The sequence below is a fragment of the Vidua chalybeata genome, chromosome 4, assembly GCF_026979565.1.
Source record: "Vidua chalybeata isolate OUT-0048 chromosome 4, bVidCha1 merged haplotype, whole genome shotgun sequence".
NCBI lineage: Eukaryota > Metazoa > Chordata > Aves > Passeriformes > Viduidae > Vidua > Vidua chalybeata.
Genome location: NC_071533.1, coordinates 49,653,674 through 49,676,162, shown reverse-complemented (window position 1 = coordinate 49,676,162; position 22,489 = coordinate 49,653,674). Strand labels below are relative to the sequence as shown.

The 22,489-nt window shown below is 37.7% G+C and overlaps 1 protein-coding gene across 2 annotated transcripts; it reads left to right on the top strand.

Annotated features, from left to right (window-relative positions):
- Positions 1-1,502: 1,502 nt before the first annotated feature.
- On the top strand, positions 1,503-20,615 carry NSUN7 (NOP2/Sun RNA methyltransferase family member 7). 2 transcript variants are annotated; one of them, XR_008430458.1, is made up of 12 exons: positions 1,503-1,629; positions 4,699-5,058; positions 5,586-5,644; positions 7,003-7,133; positions 8,295-8,447; positions 9,734-9,917; positions 11,477-11,687; positions 12,278-12,421; positions 12,973-13,074; positions 13,588-13,705; positions 16,976-17,055; positions 19,141-19,228. XR_008430458.1 is itself a non-coding variant. In XM_053940274.1 (12 exons), the coding sequence occupies exons 2-12, from the start codon at positions 4,746-4,748 to the stop codon at positions 19,819-19,821; spliced, it is 2,214 nt and encodes a 737-aa protein (XP_053796249.1). In that variant the 5' UTR covers positions 1,503-1,629; positions 4,699-4,745; the 3' UTR covers positions 19,822-20,615. The 2 variants fall into 2 exon arrangements, 1 of the variants encoding a protein (XP_053796249.1); XM_053940274.1 differs by having other exon boundaries at positions 16,938-17,055; positions 19,141-20,615.
- The last annotated feature ends 1,874 nt before the right edge of the window (positions 20,616-22,489 follow it).

Here is a 22,489-nt window from a genome sequence, read left to right as displayed (position 1 = left end):
AAATTGACTTTGGGCAGCAATTTCCAGCTGTGTCTTTTTAAAAGAGCTGCCATAGCTATTTGGACAAAATGGAAAAACCAGCACAAAAAATTCCTTTTTATCTATACTGCAGCTAGCATAGTGCCCTATTGATCCACACAACCTATTAAACATGTATTTTGCCCGTTTATCAGGAAGGATTCAAAGTTTACCCAGCATATTTGGCTCGCTTTATAACTAATTGCTGCTGTCAAAGTTGGACCAGCCGTGCTGGAGCACGTAGCAGATCCAGACCAGAGGGATGACATCAACAGATTAAGCACTGTTTTTAACTCCCCGAATTTTCTAGTCCTGATGCATGTGGTTGCATAGAGTCACATTTGGTTTGCTTAGATATCTGATAAGATTGATACCTGAAAGGGATCTGGCTAACACCCAAGTTTTTGGCAGGAATAACAAGCACTGGCTTGCGTGATTCAATGCAGCTTGTTCCCAAAACCTCTGTAACCTCACAATCTGTAAAAACACGGCTATATATTTGGCTTTACCAAATGTGCAGCCGACTTATACCAAAGCCCTGGTTACCTAGCTTTTGTGCAGCCCTGCTGCAGAAGTCTGTACTTCTATCTTCCCTGTGTAAGGGCACTCGTACCCGTGACAGACGCTTTTGTGAGGTACTAGGCAGGATCTTGTTGGAGAAATAACACACCAAAGTCATCACAGATTTTAACAGAATCACAGTGACTTTCCCTTTATTCAGGAGAATTAAAGTTGTTCATGAAAGCATTGATGTAACAGGAACAAACTTTATAGGGAAAAAGCATTTCTGGTTTTTGATAAAGGTTATGGCTGATTCATTGATTATTGGAATATTTTCAATAATTTTTTTCCCATTTTCCCTTTTTTAAAAAACAAAACAATTGGAAACCACTTTAAAGCATGTTTCAATTATGTTTTCAAACTCTGAATAAAAGCAGAGGCTAAGACAGCTAAAACATTACAATTTCAAGGGCAAGTGAAACCCCAGCTCCTTATCTGGGGCTATTCCTGTACTCTGGGGAGTTCCAGTCCTGTCACTAGTGGCGTTTCGATGCTGTGAGTGTCGGTAACACTTGTCTGTAAACGTGCTCCTGGAGTTTGCGACAATTAATGCTGTTTGGACTTTTTTTTTTTTTTTTTTTTTTTTTTTTTAAAAAAAAAAAACCCAACAAACCAAAGTTCCAAAAGGACCGTGCGAGCAGCTCTCGCTCCCGCGAAGGGATTTTCTTAGAGGTCCGTTCAGGGAAACCTCTGGAAGCGCTTCTCCGCCCCAGCCCCCGTGCGTGCCGTTGCCCGGGCGTTCTGTGGCCCCGGTGGATGCCGCGGGGCCGGGGGACTCGGCCCGGCCCCAGCGGATGGAGCCCGGCTGCCAGGCCGCGCTACGAGGGCGGAGCCCCCGCCCGAGCACGGCGGGTGGCGGCGCCCCGGCCCCCCGCAGCGGCTCCGCGGTGCGTGTGGGCCGCGGCGGGCCCGGGCGGGTGCGGCCCACGGGCCGTGCCGGGGCCCCGCTGTCCTGCCCGGCATGGGGCGACCCGCGCCCGGCACGGGCCCGGGGGTGGTGCCCGCAGCTCTGCCCGTAGCGCCCCGAGGGAGCCGCAGGAGCCCGGCCAGGTACGAGCCCCGCGGCCCTTGCCCAGGCGAAGGGCAGTGGCGCTGCCCGCGACCGCGCGGCTTTGGGAAGCTGGTTGCGTTTCAGGGCCTTTCCGGGCAGTGTTTCAATGAACGAACGCTTTGCCTGATTTTACAAAGAAATAGCTGCTTCCACCCCCCCCCCCCCCCCACTTGTTCTGTGAGTCGAGTTCAGCTGTTTCTTATAAATAAAGCGCAGTAGGGGAATGGTGTGGTGGCTGACTTGTTTCCCTGACTCTCTCTGGTGTTCGCTGCCCTCCAGCTTGGCTGCAGCTGGGGACAGCAGAGGCTTTGAGGCGCAGTGTCAGTCGCAGTGATGGTGGGAAGCAGATGCCGCCATGTGTCCCCATGTCAGAGTTAGTGAGACGAAAACCACGGTGTATCTACGGCTGTCAAGGATTTACTGTTCGTTGGTGTGTGAGCAGCCACGTCCATGCTCGCGAACCCGCTTCTCACGGGGTCCCTGTTAATGTGAATCGGAACTGCGTGGTCAGGCTGCCTGCTGTACCTGATACAACACAAGTGCCGTGGGGCTGTTTTCTCTTTATCTATTTTCCTTATTTGTAGAGTCTACTGAAGAAGGTGATAACTGAAGAAATGGGAAGAATACACTTACTGGTATATAAACAAAGTAATTAGTGATTTTTACACGGATGTGTGTGTGTGAATCACTATGCTGTGCAATGAATAAATGTCATAGTTCTGTCTGCTTGAGTTTATTAAGTCAAAGCTGGAGATATCCTTCAAGCCATTCTGGTTTTGGAGACCTTGGGATCTTGAGTGGGTTTTTTTTTCCCTGTCAACTGAGCAATCTGCTTGAGATCCACAAACAAAAGCAGGATCTTTTCTCCCTTGTCTGGGAAGCTCTTCCCAGCTGAGCTTTGTATTAATCCAGCTTGGTGTCCTCTGCTTGGCACAGCGTTCAGTAAATCGGACTGTGATTTACAGTGTTGCAAACATGCAGTGTGTCTGCACAAGGCAGAACGCTGGCATCTCATCTTTATTAGAATGACATTTGTCTTTTGGGAAAGTATATTCATCAAATCATCCAAATAGCAGTGTGTGTTGTGGCTCAGCAAAAATGGCTTTGGCAAAGAAGTCACAAAGAGTAATTGGGACCTCTACAAATCTTCAAAGTCCTTACACCATAGACATAGTTCACTTGCTGCATATTCTAAAATGGAATATTTGCATTCACCTGGAGAAGAATATGAGTATCAGGTCTCTGAGATGGTGCCCCTGTTTTTGTGAGATGTATGTTTGCTGGTCAAAATAGTGTAAAAGATCATGAAAGCATTTATGGGGTTTTTTCCCTTTCTAAGCACAAGTGTTTCAATTTGGTTTAGTTTTGGTGCTTCATTCTAGTGGAGAATAGGGCTTCCTTTTGATAGCACTGCTTGTTCTGTTTCAATATGGCTTCATAAAGTAAATTTATTTTCACTCCATGGATCCATTACTGCTGCATTTAATGAGGATGTTGGAGCAAAACTCCTGCTAGAAGAATCTCTTTTGTCTGAGGCCTCTGTAAAGTTAACAGTAAGAGTTGCTTCTGCAGGGTTTGCAGTTCTCAGTTTTGGAGAGCAAATCCTGAGGAAGGAGAATGAGATGTGTCCTTCTCCAGATGAGTTGCCAGAATTCAGGAAGCCACACTGGTCCATTGTGTGGAGCATGCTGGGCTGGTCAGACACTGACTTGTGCTTGTCTAGGAGAGGAGAGAGATGGGCTGAGTGTCACCCATGTTTGGGAAAGGGAGTTTGAATAGAGGAATGCTGGCTCAGCATGGAGTATTTCATGGCTGCCTGCTGGAGAAGCAGCAGTTTGTGCCCCTCCAACTCTGTGTGCTGCCATCCTCCATTGCCACTATGGTTTTTTGGGATGGGGGGCAGGAAAGGAGATGCTAGGGAGTGCAGGGAAAAAGCTGGAGAATTGTTGTAATTAACTAAACAGAGCAAAAAAGAAGATGCCTTCCATTTGATCAGAATAGCACCTTCTTTTCTTGATTTTTAAACTGGCACCCTCCTCACCAAATTCTGCTATTTTGTGCTATTAGTCCTAAAATACTCAGAATTCTTTGGCAGTATAAATCCATGCTTAGCTTATTGTGCTATAGCTACTAAATTCTTCATAGTTCTTTTGTATTATTCTTTCCTAGGCAGGAAGACTAGTTACACTAGATCTTTGTTCTGTGTTTAAATTTGTTTTGTCTTAACCCACTTCTGAACAATTAATATGACTTCTGCATCTCCAGGCATTATCATAAATGCATGTTATAACAACCAGAGCAAGTAGGGTAAATCCAATACTTTAGGTATGTTTTATGTGGAACTTTAGAATATTTTTGCATTCAACTAACTCTGGGACTTTTTCATTTTCTTGAAGCCTTATTCCACCTCTGGGGAAGGTAATTTTTAGATATGTTAATGTAAGATGTGTAGAAAATTTAAGAAAAGCACATGGGCTTAGAGAGAGTTGGATAATACCTCTAGAGAGTCTCAGAATGGACTTCCTGCATTTTAAATTGTGCTTAGGTAATACATTAAATACATTAACATTTAGGTGATCTCTGTTTTCAACTTTTAAGAGCAGATATGCAGTTTAGTGGACAAACATTTGGAGTTTACTGCAGCTCTTTTTGAGATGGTTCTTTGGAAGACATGATGTCTGCTTTGAAATTTTGGTGCCTTTTTTATTAAAGGAGAATTCCTAGTAAGAGGTGCTATTCTGGCTGCAATTATAATGGTTCTTATTGGACACAGATAATCAGATCTGTGTGTATACTCCGTAAAGGACCGGTGATTGTAAAGCACTAGCCTTTTTGAAACAAGTAACCAGTCTTTGCATGTGCATTGGTGAAAACAAATAATGTAAGAAAACCCTTATAAATACTTCTCTATGATGTGTAAGATGATAGATGTACAGAAATACAGATGATACACATATATATGTATTTGCAAGATTAGAGCCTGACAATTGAAAACCCTAAAAGGAAGGGAAAAGTGTATTCTAGTGAAAGAAAATTTCATTATTCAATACAAACTTTGTTTTTTGCAGAGGCAGCAGGATTGTGACTTGCACTTACACAGTCAGCAACTGGAAAAATGCCAGATTCTGAAAGTAATTTGGTGTCTTCACATGTGGATGTTATAAATGGTACTTCAGTCTTGAGTGAAATGAAAATTTCGGATGAAAAGGGATCTGTTAAGAAAAGAGCAGTGACTCAGATTGGGAAGAATGGCTATCCTGACTCCATATACATAAATGCAGCTAAGATTTTTCAAGGCATTCGTACCGAAAAGAGTACGGGTAGAATCCTGGTGCGGTATGGCGACAAGTCCGAATCTCCCATGGTGGCTTTTAAAGATGAGCATTCCAGGCGTGTATCTTATGAACTGGCTTTCAATGCTCTAAAATGTAAGTACAAAACTTACCCAGGAATTGCTAACAGAAATGATGCAGCAGAGAAAACATGGAAAAAGAAATGTTCCATGTCTGCCTGACAGCAGAGATCTAGGGAAATTTTTTTTAAACTTCAGGTTATTACAGAGTCACAAATTCACAGAATATTCTGAATTGGAAGGCACCTACAAGGATCATCAAGAATGGCCCATAAGGGGATTGAATCCACAACCTTGGTGGTTGCTCTGACCAGCTGAGCTCATCTCAGTGGTTCTTTTCAGATCCAAATTATGGATGAATATATATATTTACTAGATTACTCGTATCCCTCAAATATTTCAATATAGCTAAGTGTTATTAGCATTTGTGAAATCAAACATTGAAAGCCTATTGTTTTTCATGTAAATGAATTACATAGGGTTGCTACTGTTGGTGATTGAATTTGCCCTCAATTTTCATGATGTTTAAAATTACAATTTAGTGACTTCCATAGAATCTTCTAGAGAGTGGCATAAACTGTCAACATTTTCTTCTTTTTACAGATCAAGATCTTCTTGAAGAAATATTGTTAGATAGTAAGGTTTACCCATGCTACTCAATAGTAAGTGAACATTTTTGTGGGGCATTTTTGTTTTCTGTGTTGATGTAATTAGTACCTTTTCTGAGGATTCTAACACGTTCTTCAAAACAGCCTGGGTTATTTTGAACTACATGACAGCCTTAGACTGAAATATTGCTGACCTTCTTACGTAGTTGTCTAAAGCATCCATCCCCAAAGCCTGTTGGGGGATTCTGTTGTAACTGATTGTTGGAAGTCAAAACCTTCAAAGAAAGAAGCTGGGAGAGCGAGCCATGAACTTCACTGCAGCATAGTACTTGCTCGGTGATATTGTCCATGTCCATGTGATTTCCTTCCCAGCTGTGTCCCCTTGTGAGCAGGGGAAAAGAATGTTTCCTTCCAATCCTTGGGAGTTGGAAAACATGGAGTGATAAAAAACAGACAAAAATGCATTGACCCCATGGTTCATTTGCTGGGCAAACAGTACTGTGTACAAATATAATACTGGCAAAAACTGGTCCATTTTACTCTCTCAACGTGCTTTCCTGCTTTAATATGAAAAGAAATTCTAGAGCTGGCAGAATATTCTGCTGTTCCTTCCAGTGTTGTCTTTGATGCCTTTGAAAATTGCAAGATAAACTTGAGCTGATACAGTTTGTGGAGGTTGATATGAGCAGGCAAATGATCTACCACTGTTATCTTTGCCTTGTTTTTGTAAGGAAGCAAGACTTTCATGCTAACGTCTTGTGTTTGGTGATATTTCCCAAATAACCTGAGCTTTCTAACTAATTTTGGTCATATCTGTGAGAAGGTGAGAATTTGAGAAGGCATAGTAACTGTAAGAATTTCATGGAAAGAGGCAGACAGGAATAACTTAAATGAAGAAATTATTGTCCTTAAGAAGAAGATGCTCCCTGGTTTAAACATTTAGACAGAGAAAGGAGGTTTTTTATGTATCCCACAAGCAGAAGGGTTATTATCACTGAGTGTATCGGATGCTATGTATGGAAGAATCCCACAAGAGAGGAACTTATAGATGAGAAGTTTTTGTTAGCTTAGCTATTTAACAAACTACTTTATTAAGAGAAAATAATTTCAAAGTTTCAATTCTGATAACATTGGAAGTTAAGGTACAGTATTTTATCTGTGTGCATAGAGAATATTTTTAATTTTGATAATCTAAACAACCTGTAAGTTATGTATTTGAATTTTAAAAAAATATTTTTTAAAAAAGTGTTTTATTAACGCTCCACAAGTAATTACTTTCGTATTCTTGCAAGTAAGCATTTAAGGGTTTTTAATGCCTTTTGCATGGAAGACTGCTGTTTGATATGGATCTTTCTGCAGAAATAAGGCATGCTTTGGGTCACTTTCTCTATCCAGTTGCTTTTCTCTTGCAGCCAGATGAGTTAACCAGCTTGCTTGTTGTGATGCTTTATGACCTACAAGACCGAAAGTTTCAAAAACGAAAGATTTTTGCTGAAGAGGAACTTGTAGCAGAAGTTCAGGAAATAGGGCATTATTTATACAGGTATATGTGCAAAGAGCTATTTTTTGTTACAGATCAGCAAAAATGAAGATTTGTATAATTAGTGCCTTTTAAAGGTAATTATTAAACCTGTCTTTCACCTTAAAATTTTGTGGGCTTTTTTTTTAATGAGAGACTAGTTCAGAGGCAAACATTCATATTTATATAGTTATGAAAAATACAGGTAAGAAACCACCCTTATATTGTGGGTTTTTTGCAGACATCTTATCTTATTTTGCCGTTGTTGAAACTTTCATACAATTCTAGGAAGGAAATTAAATATTCAGTAAATATTCATAAATGCAAGTGTAAAAGAATCAAGAGGTCATGGAATGGAATAATATTTATCTATTTTGCAGTATTTCTACTATGAAGCTTTGTTAAATATTTATTATGTTAAATAATTAGAACAAAAACCAGGATACAGAAACATTTTAATATTTATTATCTCTTCCACCAAAATACAAACAACATTTTCTTTAACTAAAAAGGCATTTATTAGACAAAATTGTGTGGCTGCTGGATTTAGAATGGCCCAAAAAGTTCATGAATCTCTTAAGTGCAAGGTATTTCTGGAGGGCAGTAAGTAAGATATCTGAAGTGGTTCACCAGCAATTTTTATTTATTTTGAATTATATAGTCTCGGGAATAAGCATGAAGCTTGTGGGAAGAAAAGACTGGAAATATTTTCTCAGACATTTTCATGTAATAATAATGAAAGTGACTCCTTGTTGCCATCATACTTGTATTGTTTTTGTACATGCTATGGGGCAGCTTTCATCAAATGCTCATTCTGCACAAGTATGTATTTACATATTCAAACATGCAAATGAATCTGATGGTTGTATTCCACACATTGCAGTTCCAAAACATACAGAGATTTTTTTTAGCTATCTGAGAAAATGGATGCATTTGAGAGTCCCCTGCTATAATTGCAGTCCTGCCTGATTTAAATAAAATAACCTTAGCTATTGACTACCACCTTGCATCTGCTGTTGTCTGGGGTAGTAAATGTTCTGTAACTTTTTCCTGTTGCAGCTTGCAGAAGAACATGTCCCTTTGGGATTTGGTTTGTGAGCAAGATGGTTTTGTAACAGAAATGTTGCATGCTAAAAGCTGATGAAAACATTTATAAAACCTACTAAACTTGTGACATTTTTATAGGTATAAGACCAAACTGGCAGCTGCACTAGCACGATGTCGCATCAAATATGATGCTCTTTCAATTGAATACTTTGTACCAGAAACCATATCGAAGCAGGAACAAAGGACTTCTTCTTTACCTGTCTGTTTTTGGATAAACACATTTAAAATCGGGTAAGGTCTTTAAAGTATCATCTGATATTGATGTTTTTGCATATGAAGTGATATAGTTTGCTGCATGCTTGTTTTAGAATTTCCAGATTATATTTTTACCAGTAATTAAAAATTCTTACAGGAAAATTATGCTTAGTGCAATGCCATTGTGTTATATATTTTTTGTAGTTTTTATCTATTGCATTAGTGGTATTTATACACTGTTTTGAAACAGTTCTTCTTACTATTCTGTTGCTTGTGTGGGTCTTTCACCAAATAAATGAGGAAATAAAATTAGAAAAAAACATGTGGGTGAAAACATATGGGTGAGTTAACTTGGTGACAGAAAATAAGAGAAAATGTCTTTAAAAGCAGGTGTATTAGTGTAAACCATAATCTTGGCAAAGGGTGTTAAAACACAATACTTTAAAATACAATACTGCTGTTTATTCTGTAAGGATAATGTAAACTTGAAATTAAAAAAACGCATTTTAAAATCTTTATATTCTTTATAAATCTTAATAGTCTGAAGTCCCCAGTTCTGTACTGACTGATACATGAACCATACCAGATTATCCTGTTTTGTTAGACAGGTAATCCATTTTATAACATTTTCAAGAATTTTATTTTACTACTCTTGTCTTGGACCAGTGTTCAGTGCTTAGGTTATAGGCTCTTCAAGATAATGTACCTTATTTCAGGTGTGACTTTAGAACTCTTAAATAGGAAATAAATAAAAGCTGCTCCTTTCATCTCATGTTTAATGTACTGTATAAACTCATGTCACTGTCTGAAATAACATTTTAACAAACATCTCTTGCTATATATACCTTTAAATTTTTATGATATTTGAATTGCTAACCTCAGCAGTTATGCCTTCATTACATGTACGCAAGGATTCTTTCAGTGTCAGCCATTAAAATTATTGGTGAGTTGGGCTAGATTGAAAGCAATTGAAAGCAATTGAAAGAACTAAAGCATATCAGCAGTAAATTTACTACAGCCTCTCCTGAGCACATGGACATTTCAGTTTTGATGCTTTGAATCATCCTCTGGAGACATATACCTCTTTTTAAATTAATTGTATCAGACTTATTAACTAAAGTGTTTCAAACCACAACTTACATGCCTAAAGGAGAGTAAGTTTCCCTCCTGCATTAGACAGTGTGCATTTTATACCTATATATGTATGCATATATATACACACACACACACATTAACAGAAGTAAAAAATTCTTATAATCAGTGAAAACTATATTGCTTAAGTAACTCTTGTATATTTAATGGTCAGAATTGTATGTTAACAGCCTTGAAGATGTTATCAGAGATTTGGAGATGAAGGGATTCACAAAGGTTGACTCTGTGTCAGACTTTGAGCATTACACGTATGCTGTGGACCAACATTGCCATGATGTATTGGTTTTTCCTTCCTCTCTTAGAGAAGAACTGCTTAATTTAGATCTTTTTGTGGAGTGCAAACTCTTACTGCAGGTGAGTTGATGTTCAGCCTTGAGTCAGATGATCCGCAAATAATAAAATAATTGAAATAATTGCTTTGCTTTAGAAAGAGGTTGTGTATTGTGTGACTATTGTATTAAATCAGTCAGGCAAACTCTCATAAGGTTTTGGACATTTGTAATAATTAGGTTACAAACTGATCCACTTACTAAACTTAGTATACAAATGTGAATGCTTAATTGATAGCTGTAATTAAGTTAGTAGAATGTTTTAAATTTAATCTTAGAGCTGTTGAACTAAATATAAAAAGTGGTCAACAAGAGGCAGTCTCACTTCTGAAAATGTGAGGAAAGTTTCAATATAAGTCCATATGCTTTCCTTCAGTTAGTAGATAGTGATGTGCTATTGTTATATTTCTTCCTCTTCAAATACATGTTTGTGATGGAATGATCACACTTCTTTGTATTTTGTGCAGTGTAGTTCCTTGATCTCCATAACCCCCACTGGTCTTTTGTCATTGTTAGACTCCCCAGTGAAGTTTGGTTGGAGGTTTCTGTTCTAGAGCAGTGATTTGCAGTAACCATGCAACATAACCATGAATTACCTGAACGGTCTGATGATTCTTGAGTGTCTAGCAGAAGCATTTCTACCAGCATTTTCACTAGATCTCTGAAAACTTTAGCCTCAAAATTTATTGCTCAACTTAAAAAGTGACTCAGTATTCAATATTCCATTTCAGTTTGTAGATTTTAAATACAGTACTTAGAGAAAAGAACTATAGAAGACAGCCCTCTAGGTAATGGGAACAAATTCTGAGTGTAATTACTTAAAAGTATTCAAAATGAGTAAATCAAACTGTCAAAACCTCCATCTCTGTGGTGAGGTGGATGGTGCTTGAATGCTGTGTGTACATAGACAATGATGTGAGTTTAAAGGCTTAGCACTTTCTTTTTCCCTTTCCATTTATCATCAGTTTGTCAGATTTGGTGCAAGACCTGGTATCTGTGGTCAATATCTTCACTTCTTGCCTTTTTAAGTAATTTGATAAAGTTTTCTCTTAATCACCAGTAGTACAAGAGCATTTACTTTTGTGGAGCTGTCTCTGTGTTTTCTGCATTCCAATGTGCCTCTCTGTTGTTCGAATTTCAGCAAAATCTTGATCTTTGATCTACAAGGGCAACATTTCTCCTGTAATTATCATCAAGAGCTATGTGAATAGTTTTGTATTTCTCTTAAGCTGCCTCAGAGGATGAATTCTGCCTGAATCGTGGCCAAAGTTTGTCTTTTCTGGAAAAAGCTGTTGTTAGGAGTTCCTCCTTATGAGGATGATATGTACTTTATTTTCACCTATAGATGCTAGGCTTTTCCATGTATTATTTAGAATTAAGTTATTTAAATTTATTGAGTGACTGCTTGGTTTTGTAATGTATTTAATTCTATATTAGCAGATATCCCCAGTTAGTTTTTTCCCTCCCTTCTTTTCCATTTCCTATGAAAACAATGGAGGACTTTCCTAATTTGGAGAAGAAGGTTGGCATTCACAGAAACCAAGATAGTTGATCATTCTTAATTTTGGTGTCATTGTTTTGTAGGATAAGTCTCGCAGCCTTGCTGTACACTCTGCACAGGCGCTGTTGAGTGAAGGTGGTGACATTATAATGGCTCACATAGGCTCCCATCTGACCATTGCCCATATGTCAGTGCTGACAAATGACAGCAGCTCCAGAATTTTTGTTTGTGGTGTGAAATCTTCGGCAAAAGAAGAAGAACTGAGGAACAGTTTCAGTCACATGGGATGTAAAAGTAGGTGCTAAAACAGTTGGTATTGAAGAAGTATTGCAATACAGTGATACAGTTTGTGATGTCTGTAAATATTGACTAATTCTATCAGAACTCAAGAGATCCCCTCTTTGGAGGCTTGGGGATGGCCTCAAGCCTTTTTTTGCCACAAGGTGGGCTGATAGCTCTTCAGCTACAGTCAAGTTAATTGCAGTCTAACCATATCATAGATGCAAGTTCCTGAAATATTTTCTGTAGAAGTAGCTACTTGGTGTAGCAGGTAATGGGGAACTTTTGGTATTCTGGCTGTTGCTTTCAGTCTGATTTCCAGCTGTTTGAGAGTGTTAATCCAAAACACATGCACTTGTCCAGTTTACCTGGATGACACTATCAGAACAGAATGCAGCAATACTGCAACCCCATTAAGTGTCTTTTCAGTAGAAGATGCAGCCTTTCAATCTGTTTGAAATCCATAGGCCATACTAATGGAGACTCCGAATCTAGCAGGCTCTAGCTCTGTTGAATTCTATGTAATACCACAGTCTCTTCACCTCTATCACCTGTAGGCAGGCTTACTTGCAGTCTGTAAGTGTTGAGTTTTTCTTGATTTTCAGATATTTGGTTGTTACATGAAGACTTTATTGAGCTTCAGCCAACAGACTCAAGGCTTGAAAAGGCAAAAGTTATTTTGCTGCTACCACAATGCTCTGGACTGGGTGCTGGCAATCCAATGGAGCTTATTTTAAGTGAACACAGAGGTAACTTTTGATACAATATCTAGCTCATGCTTTCTGGTAGAAATATATTTAAGTATTGTGGTCTGGACTGTGCAGGTGCTTCTGTAAATTGTATATTTTTTTTAAAGAAACCTTCCTTATTTCAATTACCATAAAATATACAAATTAATTTGCACAATTCTGTGACTGCTTCAGGTTGATAGTATGAAAGTTTGAGGGCAATTCTGGGGAGCAGAGTGTGTATAGCTCTTTTTAAAGTAAAAAGACTATAGGCAGAAAATTTATTTCAATATACCAATATGTATATAATTTTCTATTTGATTACATTCCTTTATTGACTGTTTGTATTAGTCCTTTCACTGTACAATTTTCATTAACTAGAAGCAAGTAAGAGACACCAGTAATTACAGGTAAAGAAGTAAAGCAAATAAATCAGGCACTCCTTAGTATTCTAATTTGTAAAACCTATCTTCCCACTGCACCAGTAATAACCAGGTCTGCTTCTGCAAACAGCTGAATTTTCAGACACTAATACAAATTGCAAGACTAAATTTACTGCTCTCTGCTTTTAGATGCAGGATTGCTACGAGACCTTTTCCAAGGATTTGTGTCTGAGGATAAACTCAGTATTCTTGCTGAGAGGCAGCTTAACGAGTTGATTCATGCACTGAAATGTGAGTGTGCTAGTTTCCCAATTTCTGGGAAGACTTTGTGATATCAATTCCATTGTATTATCACCAGTTCTAATATAGTTAAAAATACACAAATTACTCTATTAATTAAGAATAAGCATGTTACCAAACTCCCTGAACAATGATTTCCTCCAGTCTGAAGGTGTTCCTATGTCCTAGTGTCCACCAGATATTAATATAATACTCTTCAGTATTGTGTAGAGAACTGGTTTATGGCTTAGTTATACTCTGCTTTAGAAATCCTGCAGTGTAGTCTCCCTCCATCTGCATGCTGCCACTTTTTTCCTCTCTCCTTTGGTAGCTGTATGAAAAGACTGGAGACAGCTTTGACTTTGTGCTGAAATCTTCAAATATTTGAAAATATTTGAATTATTTAAAAACACTAGAGATCAAGAGGTTAAAAGAGACATAATTTTTATGATGCTTTTAATCCTTACCAAACCACTGTCAGTATGAAGAATCTGAAGAGTAAAAAAGTTGTGTTTTGTTTTGTAGTTAACAAAGTACAAGGTATTGTTTACTGCACTTGCTCAATTTACCCAGAAGAAAATGAACTTGTAGTGAAAAAAGCACTGGAATCTGGAGTGGAGGGAGATAAAGTACGACCATATAGGTACAGAATGAGTAGTTTTATCTGTGGAAAAATTAAAGTATGACTTTAAATTGTAGCATAATTCTTATCCTAGACTGATATGTATCTTGCATTAAATTAAAATAGCTTTTGCTGCCTGTCCTGCCATTCTTTCTGTTTATGAGATTACTTAGCAGTATTCCATTGACTTTCTCATCTAATATTTTTGTTCATCTGAAATTAAGATGGGAGGAAAGCATCACTGGTTGGAAATAACATTCTTCAGATAGAGCTATTGCTATTATTGTATTAGTATTCAGAGAATGAAACTAACTTACTAGCATGCTCTCTGCTTCTGATGTGGAATGATCAATTTCAAAGGAAAAAGAAATTAAATTGTAAGAATCATACAGAAGAATAAGAACCCTTTGCTGTAGGATTGCTCATTGCTGTATTCAGATGAATGACTTGTGGGAAGGAGTGGGAAGGACAGGCTACAGTAAAGATCATCCTGTGCAATCATGGAAAATACAAATATATATGAAAAAAGTATGTATGCTGTATACTTCCTATGTAACCTGTTAGCTGTCTCCCCTGTCAGCCAGAGGAATTGTTAAAAGACTGATGGGTATTTTCTGGATTTTCCTTTCAGTCACATAAATGCAAACAGTTGGCACTTGCACATGGATACAATAGTGGATTACAGGATGCAGGTTTAAAAGAGTTTATGTTGTAAAAAGCACAGAAGAGTAATACTATATTTTTAGATTTTATATTACTTTAGTTAATAGTCTGGCTATCAAAGGGAAAGGCACTGTGGCTCAAGGTATTCAGTGTAAATTTTGCATGATTAAAATGGTAAATATTAACTGTGGCCAGTCCAAAAAAGGTTTAAAAGTTGTATGTTATTCATAAGACACAGTGCAACAAAGTGCATCTTTCTTCAAATTCACTGATAGAAAATAGCAGCCTGCTTGATTTTTTTTTTTACAGCAATTGGGATGAAATGAGGGTATGTCTTGTCAATGATGGTGTGCCAGATCAAAAGCATTTATGGCCTCTTGCTTGTGTTTTCTTTTGGAATTTGAAATTTTCTGGAGTCTGTCTTGACCTCTGTGCAGCTATTACTCTATGCGGAGAACTTAGGAGACCTTGGAATGTAATGGTCTCTAAATTATTGAATATAAATAATATGTAAATTCATAACATATAAAATATTTTTTATTAAAAAAAAAAAGTTCCTGGTGCTTTAATTATTTTTTTTTAAAAATCCCTCTTGTGTGAAACACCCTCTCACAAAGCCAAGCCAAAATCTGTTCACTGCTTTGCAGAAGCATCATGAATGTTGTCAAACCACTAAATCATATTACACTTTCAAAAAGGCAATCTTGGATGATAAGAAAAGGACAATAAAAATACAGTAGGATTTTTTCAGACCTGAGCAAATTTCTGAGTGATGATTGATTGAACTTCATGAATGACAATTTCAGATTCAGTCCCTCCTTCGCTGTCATGCCATATCTTGGATGTTTCATTGTAGTCCTTGCTACACTAAAGCTGCTGGTAATCAGCACAAACAGAGCAGTAATAGAACGCCATAAATAAAATACACTGAGTGATTATGCTTAAGATGAAAGCTCAAGCCATTTAAGATGCCTGCACTACTTACAAAAATTCCTTTTACACTTTTCTTAGAATTAATTAGAGAACTTATCTGACTAAACCAGTGCAGTATAGAATGAAAGGCTGTTGCAGTTACTAGCCCCCACGTTCACAGTAGTATGAGAGACAAGTCATAATAAAACATGTTGTATGATCATCAAAGATCTACTGAATATTAATTGCCTTTTCCAAGAAAATTGAAGGCTTTCAGGAAACTCTTACATTTTTGCTTATGTGCATTTTATCTTTTAGAATTACTCTGCAGTACTGAAATGGTGCCAAACAAAATAAGGCTGTATTGGAGTTTGGGGTCACACAGCTGGTCTTAGGGCTGTGCAGTTTTAAGGGTGGTTTCAAACATGTTTGCACAGGTTAAGCTGAACTTACCTTCAGGATATGACAGTTTACAGCAACAGCTTTACCTAAAGTGAGGGTACACATGGCAAACAGGTGTGTATAGAGTAGTCTAAACCACTTGGGCATTTTGCTTTGGTGTATCAAATTTGAATTAATTTCTGCATAATTTTTCAGGGTCATTGAAGGGATTTCTGGTGAACAGTAACTTGTATACATCAACAAAAGATTACCATTGAGTTTTTTTCCCATTGAATAAGCTTATCTAAAATCAAAAATCTGTGTCATAAGACATAAGAGTTTTATTTAGTAATATGAGGAGGATTTGAGCCTGGTAGCCTCTTTTTATCAAGTTCCAAGGAGCACAGAAAAAAAATCCAGATCATAGTGAGAACTTGGAAACAAAAAGTTTTGCAGACTTCCCATTAAAAGTGAACTAGCCAGCCAAATCAGGATATTGCTTTCAAATATTGAATACATTTCTCTGTAACCATCTTTGAATAAAGCTCTGTCACCAGAGGGTTAGTGGAGCATTTATGAGTAGGACTCTATCTTACAGTCCTCAGTGAAGAGGAGGGAGATATAATTACAAAAGGGCATTTTGATAGTGTTTTTCTGTACTGAGACAGCTTAGTACTAGTTTGTCAGCCTTATGAGCCAAGTCCTTGAGACTGCTTTATAACAACCAGGCATTTCTGGAATTCAAGAAGAACAGGAGAAGAGGCTAGTTCTTCCCTCCCCAGTGATGCACTGTAATATTGGAGAAAAAGCCCTCAATTAGAACAAATAGCAAATTTTCCTAACCTAAGATTTTTAGCTTAGATAGGTATTTATTTTTATATTTATTATTATTATTGCTATTATTATTATAACTTGAAGTTAACACCTCTACAATTTCTGCAAGCTCCTTAGTGTTTTCAGACCATTCCCCAACTTCAGGGACAACTTGATAACTCAATAATTGCACACATGAGAAAGAACACAGTTTTTCATTGTTATATTATGTATTTATTATCTGGTAATAAATATACTTAATAATTGGGGAAAAAAAAGGAATTACTGAAAAAAATAGAAAAATCCCACTCAATTCTAAAAAGAAGATGAATTCTCATGCCTTTCTTGAATTGCAGTTTTTAAAAATTATGATAAAGCTATGTTATTGAAAGACATAATTTGAAAATTACTCTTAATGTATCCATGTTTATTTCCTTTTATATTCTTAAATATTATTTTCTGCTCTTCCATTTCTTTTTTACAGGCTTATTCCTTCTATTTTTTCTTCTTGCTCTGATTCAGAGTCTTCCACTGAAATGTTTTTCAAAATGGAGCCATCAGAAATTTCCAGTGGTTGTTTCCTAGCTGTTCTAGAGAGAGAGGTAAGCTATGAAAATAACCATTTAAAATCACTTCATAGAAGAAGATACTACAACTTTCCACAGAAGAATAAACAAAATGGAACAATTGAAATAAAATTCCTGGCTGCTCTTTAGTTGTCTTAAGACCAAAAGACAGGTGAGCAGTTGAAATGTGCCACTTCTTGGGTTTTATAATGAGCACAGGTTTAAAAGATGTGCCTGTTCTTCTGGAGCTCATGATCAGAGCAGACCCTTGATCCAAGTTAGTGCCAGCAAGACCTAGAAGAAATACATTGCTGTTATCACACTTTGGAATGAAATACAGAGCTTGATTAGACTCAGGATAAATGGTATCTAGTGTTTGTTCCATGTGTCACCAAGGTTTTCCAGTATCCAAGCAGCTGAAATCTTAATCCCTATGGGTGACACTATTATAATTTGAATTAAATAGGTATGAAAATGCTTCCTTTCCAAACTAAGGCATATGCAAATCTAGTTTGAAAGGCAGGACACTTTTGCTGAGTAAACAGAAAAGTCTTGGCATTATTCCTGAGGAAAGACCTTAAAGGGCTAGTTTGCATCTCTGAGCATCAACATTTTGTCTCTAAGAGAAACACACATTTTTTCCATCAAAAGTGGAAGGGCTGAGGGGAAGAAATAATCACAATTTCATTGCAAATTAAAGATAGGAGATCTTACTTGGTTATTTGTACCATTTTCTGTCATACTGCAATTATAGCACTTGAAAGAAGCTGGCCTCTTAGGGGAAGTTAGATTTTATTAAAAGTAAGAGAATAACATATGAAAAGTCCTTCAAGTTACCTATTATTGACCTCTTTCTTTACAATATTAAATATTTTTAACTTGGTCTGAGTTTCAGTTAATCATGTTATGTGCATCTCTCCACCATATTGTCTCTCTCCAGAGAAACAAACATTTCTGTTGCAGGTAGTTAATTCAAGTAATTTTTTTGGGTCAAATTCTAATACAAAGAAGCAATTGCTCCAATGGCCAATTTTTAGGTGATTCAGCACCTAAATGCAGATGTTCATCAGCAGATGAACATTTTCCACAAAGTAGAAAACATGTACTTACAATTTAAACTGAAATTCCTTGTTTACAGAAACGTTCTTCTTAGCTAGTTGTAAACAGTTTCTCCCCCATAGTTTCTCTTTATATACTTGGATGTTGACCTGGTTCCTAGTTTGAGAGTTCCTTACTTACGTATTATGAGCAAGAACTTTCATTACTGTGAAAATTATTCATATTTAATGTTACTGAAATTTCAGTATTTTCTGATACACACACACACACACACACAAAAAATGGATGCTTTGTTCTTACAGGCACATTATAGACCAGGTCAGTGTGGGAGTGTGTTGGTTTTGGCTGGGGTGGAGTTAATTTTCCTCACAGTGACTGGTGTGGGCCTGTGTTCTGGATTTGTGCTGAACAGAGGGTTGACAACATAGAGATGGTTTTGTTATTGCTGAGCAGGGCTTACACAGAGCCAAGACCTTTTCTGTTTTTCATACTGCCACACTGGTGAGGGGACTGGGGGTGTGTGGGAGGCTGGGAGGAGACACAGCCAGGACAGGTGACCCAAACTGACCAAAGGGATATCCCAGACCATGTGAGATCATGCTCACTGTATAAAGTGGGAGGAAGGAGGAAGAAGGGAGGACTTTTGCAGTAATGGCACTGGTCTTTCCAGGGAACCACAGTCTTTATCTTAACCCAGGAGTTCCCTAGCTTTTAGGAACTCTTCCAGTTCCTTCCCTGATCCTGTTGGTGGGGGACTGAGCAAGCGGCTGTGTGGGGCTTGGAACCAGCTGGGGTTAAACACACGTCAGACACACATTACAGAACCCAGAACTGAGTTTCCCCTCTTTGGGTCAGTAGAGAAGAAAGCCTCTGAAGAGCAAATGCTCCAGTACCTCTTTACACAAGTCAAGTTCTTAATTTTGTGAATAAATAATTTGGTTAGCATTTATCACACATGACTTAAGTCCTTCTGCTAGATTCTGCTCTTTTTCTCATGGAGTAAATTCTGAGAAGCTCTGTATTGGGGCTTAAATTCACTGTTGTTTTCTGTGAAATTTTCAGAAAGATACTTCCAAAAAAGTGTCTGCTAAAGACATTTTGGCTTCTGCTGCAGCAAAAGGTCTACTAGATGGCATTGTTGAAGAAAAACCAAAAGAAGAAGTGAAAAAGCAGAAAGTAAAACAACGTAGACGTAAGGTTACTGCTAGTGATAGTAAGCCAAAAGCTGCAAAACTCCTTCACCACCATACTGGAGCTGATGTTAAGGCTGAAGTTCCTGTGTCTAAAGCAGCCAATAAGATACAAGAAAAGCATGTGTGCCCAAAAAAACCAACCAATAAGATACAAGAAAAACATGTGTGCCCCACAAAAGCAGCCAGTGATGCACCAGAAAAGACTGTGCCCGGGAAAAAAGCAGCCAGTCACACACCACAGAAGACTGTGCCTGGGAAGAAAGCAGCCAGTAACATACAACAAAAGAACGTGCACCAGACAAAAGCAGCCAGTAACATACAACAAAAGAACGTGCACCAGACAAAAGCAGCCAGTAACATACAACAAAAGAACGTGCACCAGACAAAAGCAGCCAGTAACACATCCACATCTAAAGCAGCCAGTAACGTATCCATGGCTAAAGAAGCCAGCAGCACATCCACGTCTAAAGCAGCCAGTAACACACAGCAAAAGAACGTGCCCCGAACAGACAGTCGTGTTGAGCTGAAGAAATCTGTGAACCCTGACTGACACACAGCCCCACTGAAAATGCACTGAAAGTACATCTCATCTGTCACCTCTGGGCAAGGTGTATGAGAGACAGACACCTGCTCAAAAGGCACGTGCAGAAGAGAACAGGGTTGTACTGAAGTCCCTGACAATCACTTTGCCTTCACTGATAACACCATATGAAAGCTTGTAATGAAACAAACCCAGGGTATCGACTTAACATTGCTTTCATGGCCAGAGTACAGCGTCCAGCTGGTTGGATATTTACACCACCCTGGTCAAAAATGGTCAAGCCAACTTGGCTGTATGAACCTTCAGACTCTGGCCTCCCTTTGTAAAGAAAGTAAAGATTCCTGTATATTAATCAATTGGCTTAAATTACATATATTTATGCAAGGATAATCTGGCCTTGGGAAAGATATATTATGTGCTAGATATATAGAAACATCCATGTTAGATAGTAACTTTTCATCCAGTAATCACACTTTAAGTGAATGGAGCTGCCTAAGGCTGATAGATTGTTGGGGGAAGTGAGGTCAAAAAACTATAGCCTCTTGCTATACACTTTGAAGTGACAAGTTAAATCATACACCCAACCCCTCACTGTATCTAAACCTGTACAGGTAATCAGTTTCAAATTGATGTTTTTAATATCAGACTGAATTTTTTTAAGTGGCTTTTCTTTACAAGTGCTAGATACCATTTTTGTGAGTTTCCACTTTTCCATGGAAAATAAGCCTTGTATTTCTAAAAGTAGATGTGAATTTTTGTACAGGAAACTGGCCAAGTACATTAAAGCCCATGCACAAACTTTCTAGTATGTGTTGTCTTGGTTTCTTCTTAAGTGTTCATTGAAGTAACTAACAGTGAAAAATAGATCAAATATTCTCATGTTAAAAACACTGAATTGTCATCATAATGTCACATCAGACTATGTTATGGTTCATAACTGCTTTTTATCTATTTCTTAACATAAACAGTTCTTAGTTGAAAAGAGCTGCTACTGTCAAAGTAACATTTTTATAAGTGTTATTGCTAGTCCGCTGAATAATGACTGGACAAAGAGTAGCTGTATTTGTAAACAGCTGTGGGCTTCTAAGCTGCTCCCTTTTGCTAGCAAAGATAAAATAACTGTAAAATATCTACAACTGTCTTGTAATCTGAGTAGAAGATAAAAGGAGGCACAGAGATACTTTTAACAATAAATCTGATTTGTATCTAGAACTTGTAAAAATGAAAGAGACAGCACAACAATACAGAAAGACAAAGGTATCTGTGGCCCAGAAATTTTCCTCTAGGCAACCATTTCAGATACTTGGGAAGAGTGTTGCCAGGAGCATCACCACTATAGTGTGGAACTTAACCCATTTGACATACAGGTCTGGATTTAGAGAAAATGTTATAACATCTCTATTTCGTCTTCACCCACACCAGTCAGTGTCACTGAATCAGCAGTACCTTTTTAAGAAAGGATGTGAATGATATTACCCCAGTAGTGTAGACAGCTGGCTCTTGTTCATCTGATAAATATCATTGCTTCACTGAATCAGTGAAAATTTCTTTCAGCATTTTAACCTGAGCCAGCTGTCCTGTACTATACATCCCTCACCTTCTGCATATTCCTGTGAGCAATCCATGCTCCTTACCTGTTCCAGTAACACAGTGAACTCTACTCTTATTTCTGAACAAACTTGTAAGGATAGATTTAGACCTGTACACATGCCAAGTGTAGAACCAGAAAAAAAAATTATTTTATTTCAAAACCATCTAGGAGGAGGAGAGATTCTGCATATTGGATGGAAGGAATGGACACTATAGAGATATTTTTTTTCCCAATATGGTTGTGAAATGCTTAAAGTAAACTTAAGAGATTCTGCAGTTAAAGAATGATTTTTTAAAAAAAATCAAATCTGTATCATTCATTATTAAAGTTAAAATTACTTGTAAAACAACATACATGTCTCTAATAGCAGAATTTCTGGGCTACATGCGTAATATGGGTCATGATGTCCCACACTCGGCCTCATCTTGCTTTCAGGAATTTGCATTTTTGACATAGTATGGAGGTTAAACCAGTTAGAATCTTGATGTCTTACCAAGAATATCAGAGAGTGAATATTTCAACTGCAGGTCAGCAGTTTACTTTGTAAGCATGGAACATCACATGGTGGCAACATCTGGGACTGACTTCAGATGGCTTGTAGGTAGATGCCTGTAACAGTCAATGACTTTTTACAGTAAAACTGTATCTTATGTAACTATTTTTCTGTAATACAGTTGTTTATTTGTAATTTTCAAATAGAAACTGTTGATTCAGCTTTTCAGATACAAAACCCCTCATAGTGCTGCTATTGCCTCTAAACCACCAGTATGTTTTTCCCTTCCCTCAACCACTAATTTGAACAAAATAATTTTGCAGTTTCATGGAGCAGTAACAGTTGAGACAATCACTTTATGCAGCTAAATTTATTCTCAGAACAGATTACATTTAAATATGGAGAAGTGGTCAACAGCAGGGAAAATTGTCCTTTTTGTTGTCAGTCATGTACTTTTATGTAAGACTGGGCTCTGCTAATAAACAGTGGTGTGTTTCCTTCTGTCTTACTGCTGTTAAATCGAACCTGCATGGGCTGAGGGGACAGCACACATTGTGGCAATGTGTTAATCAACATGCCCAAGAAAGGAGTAA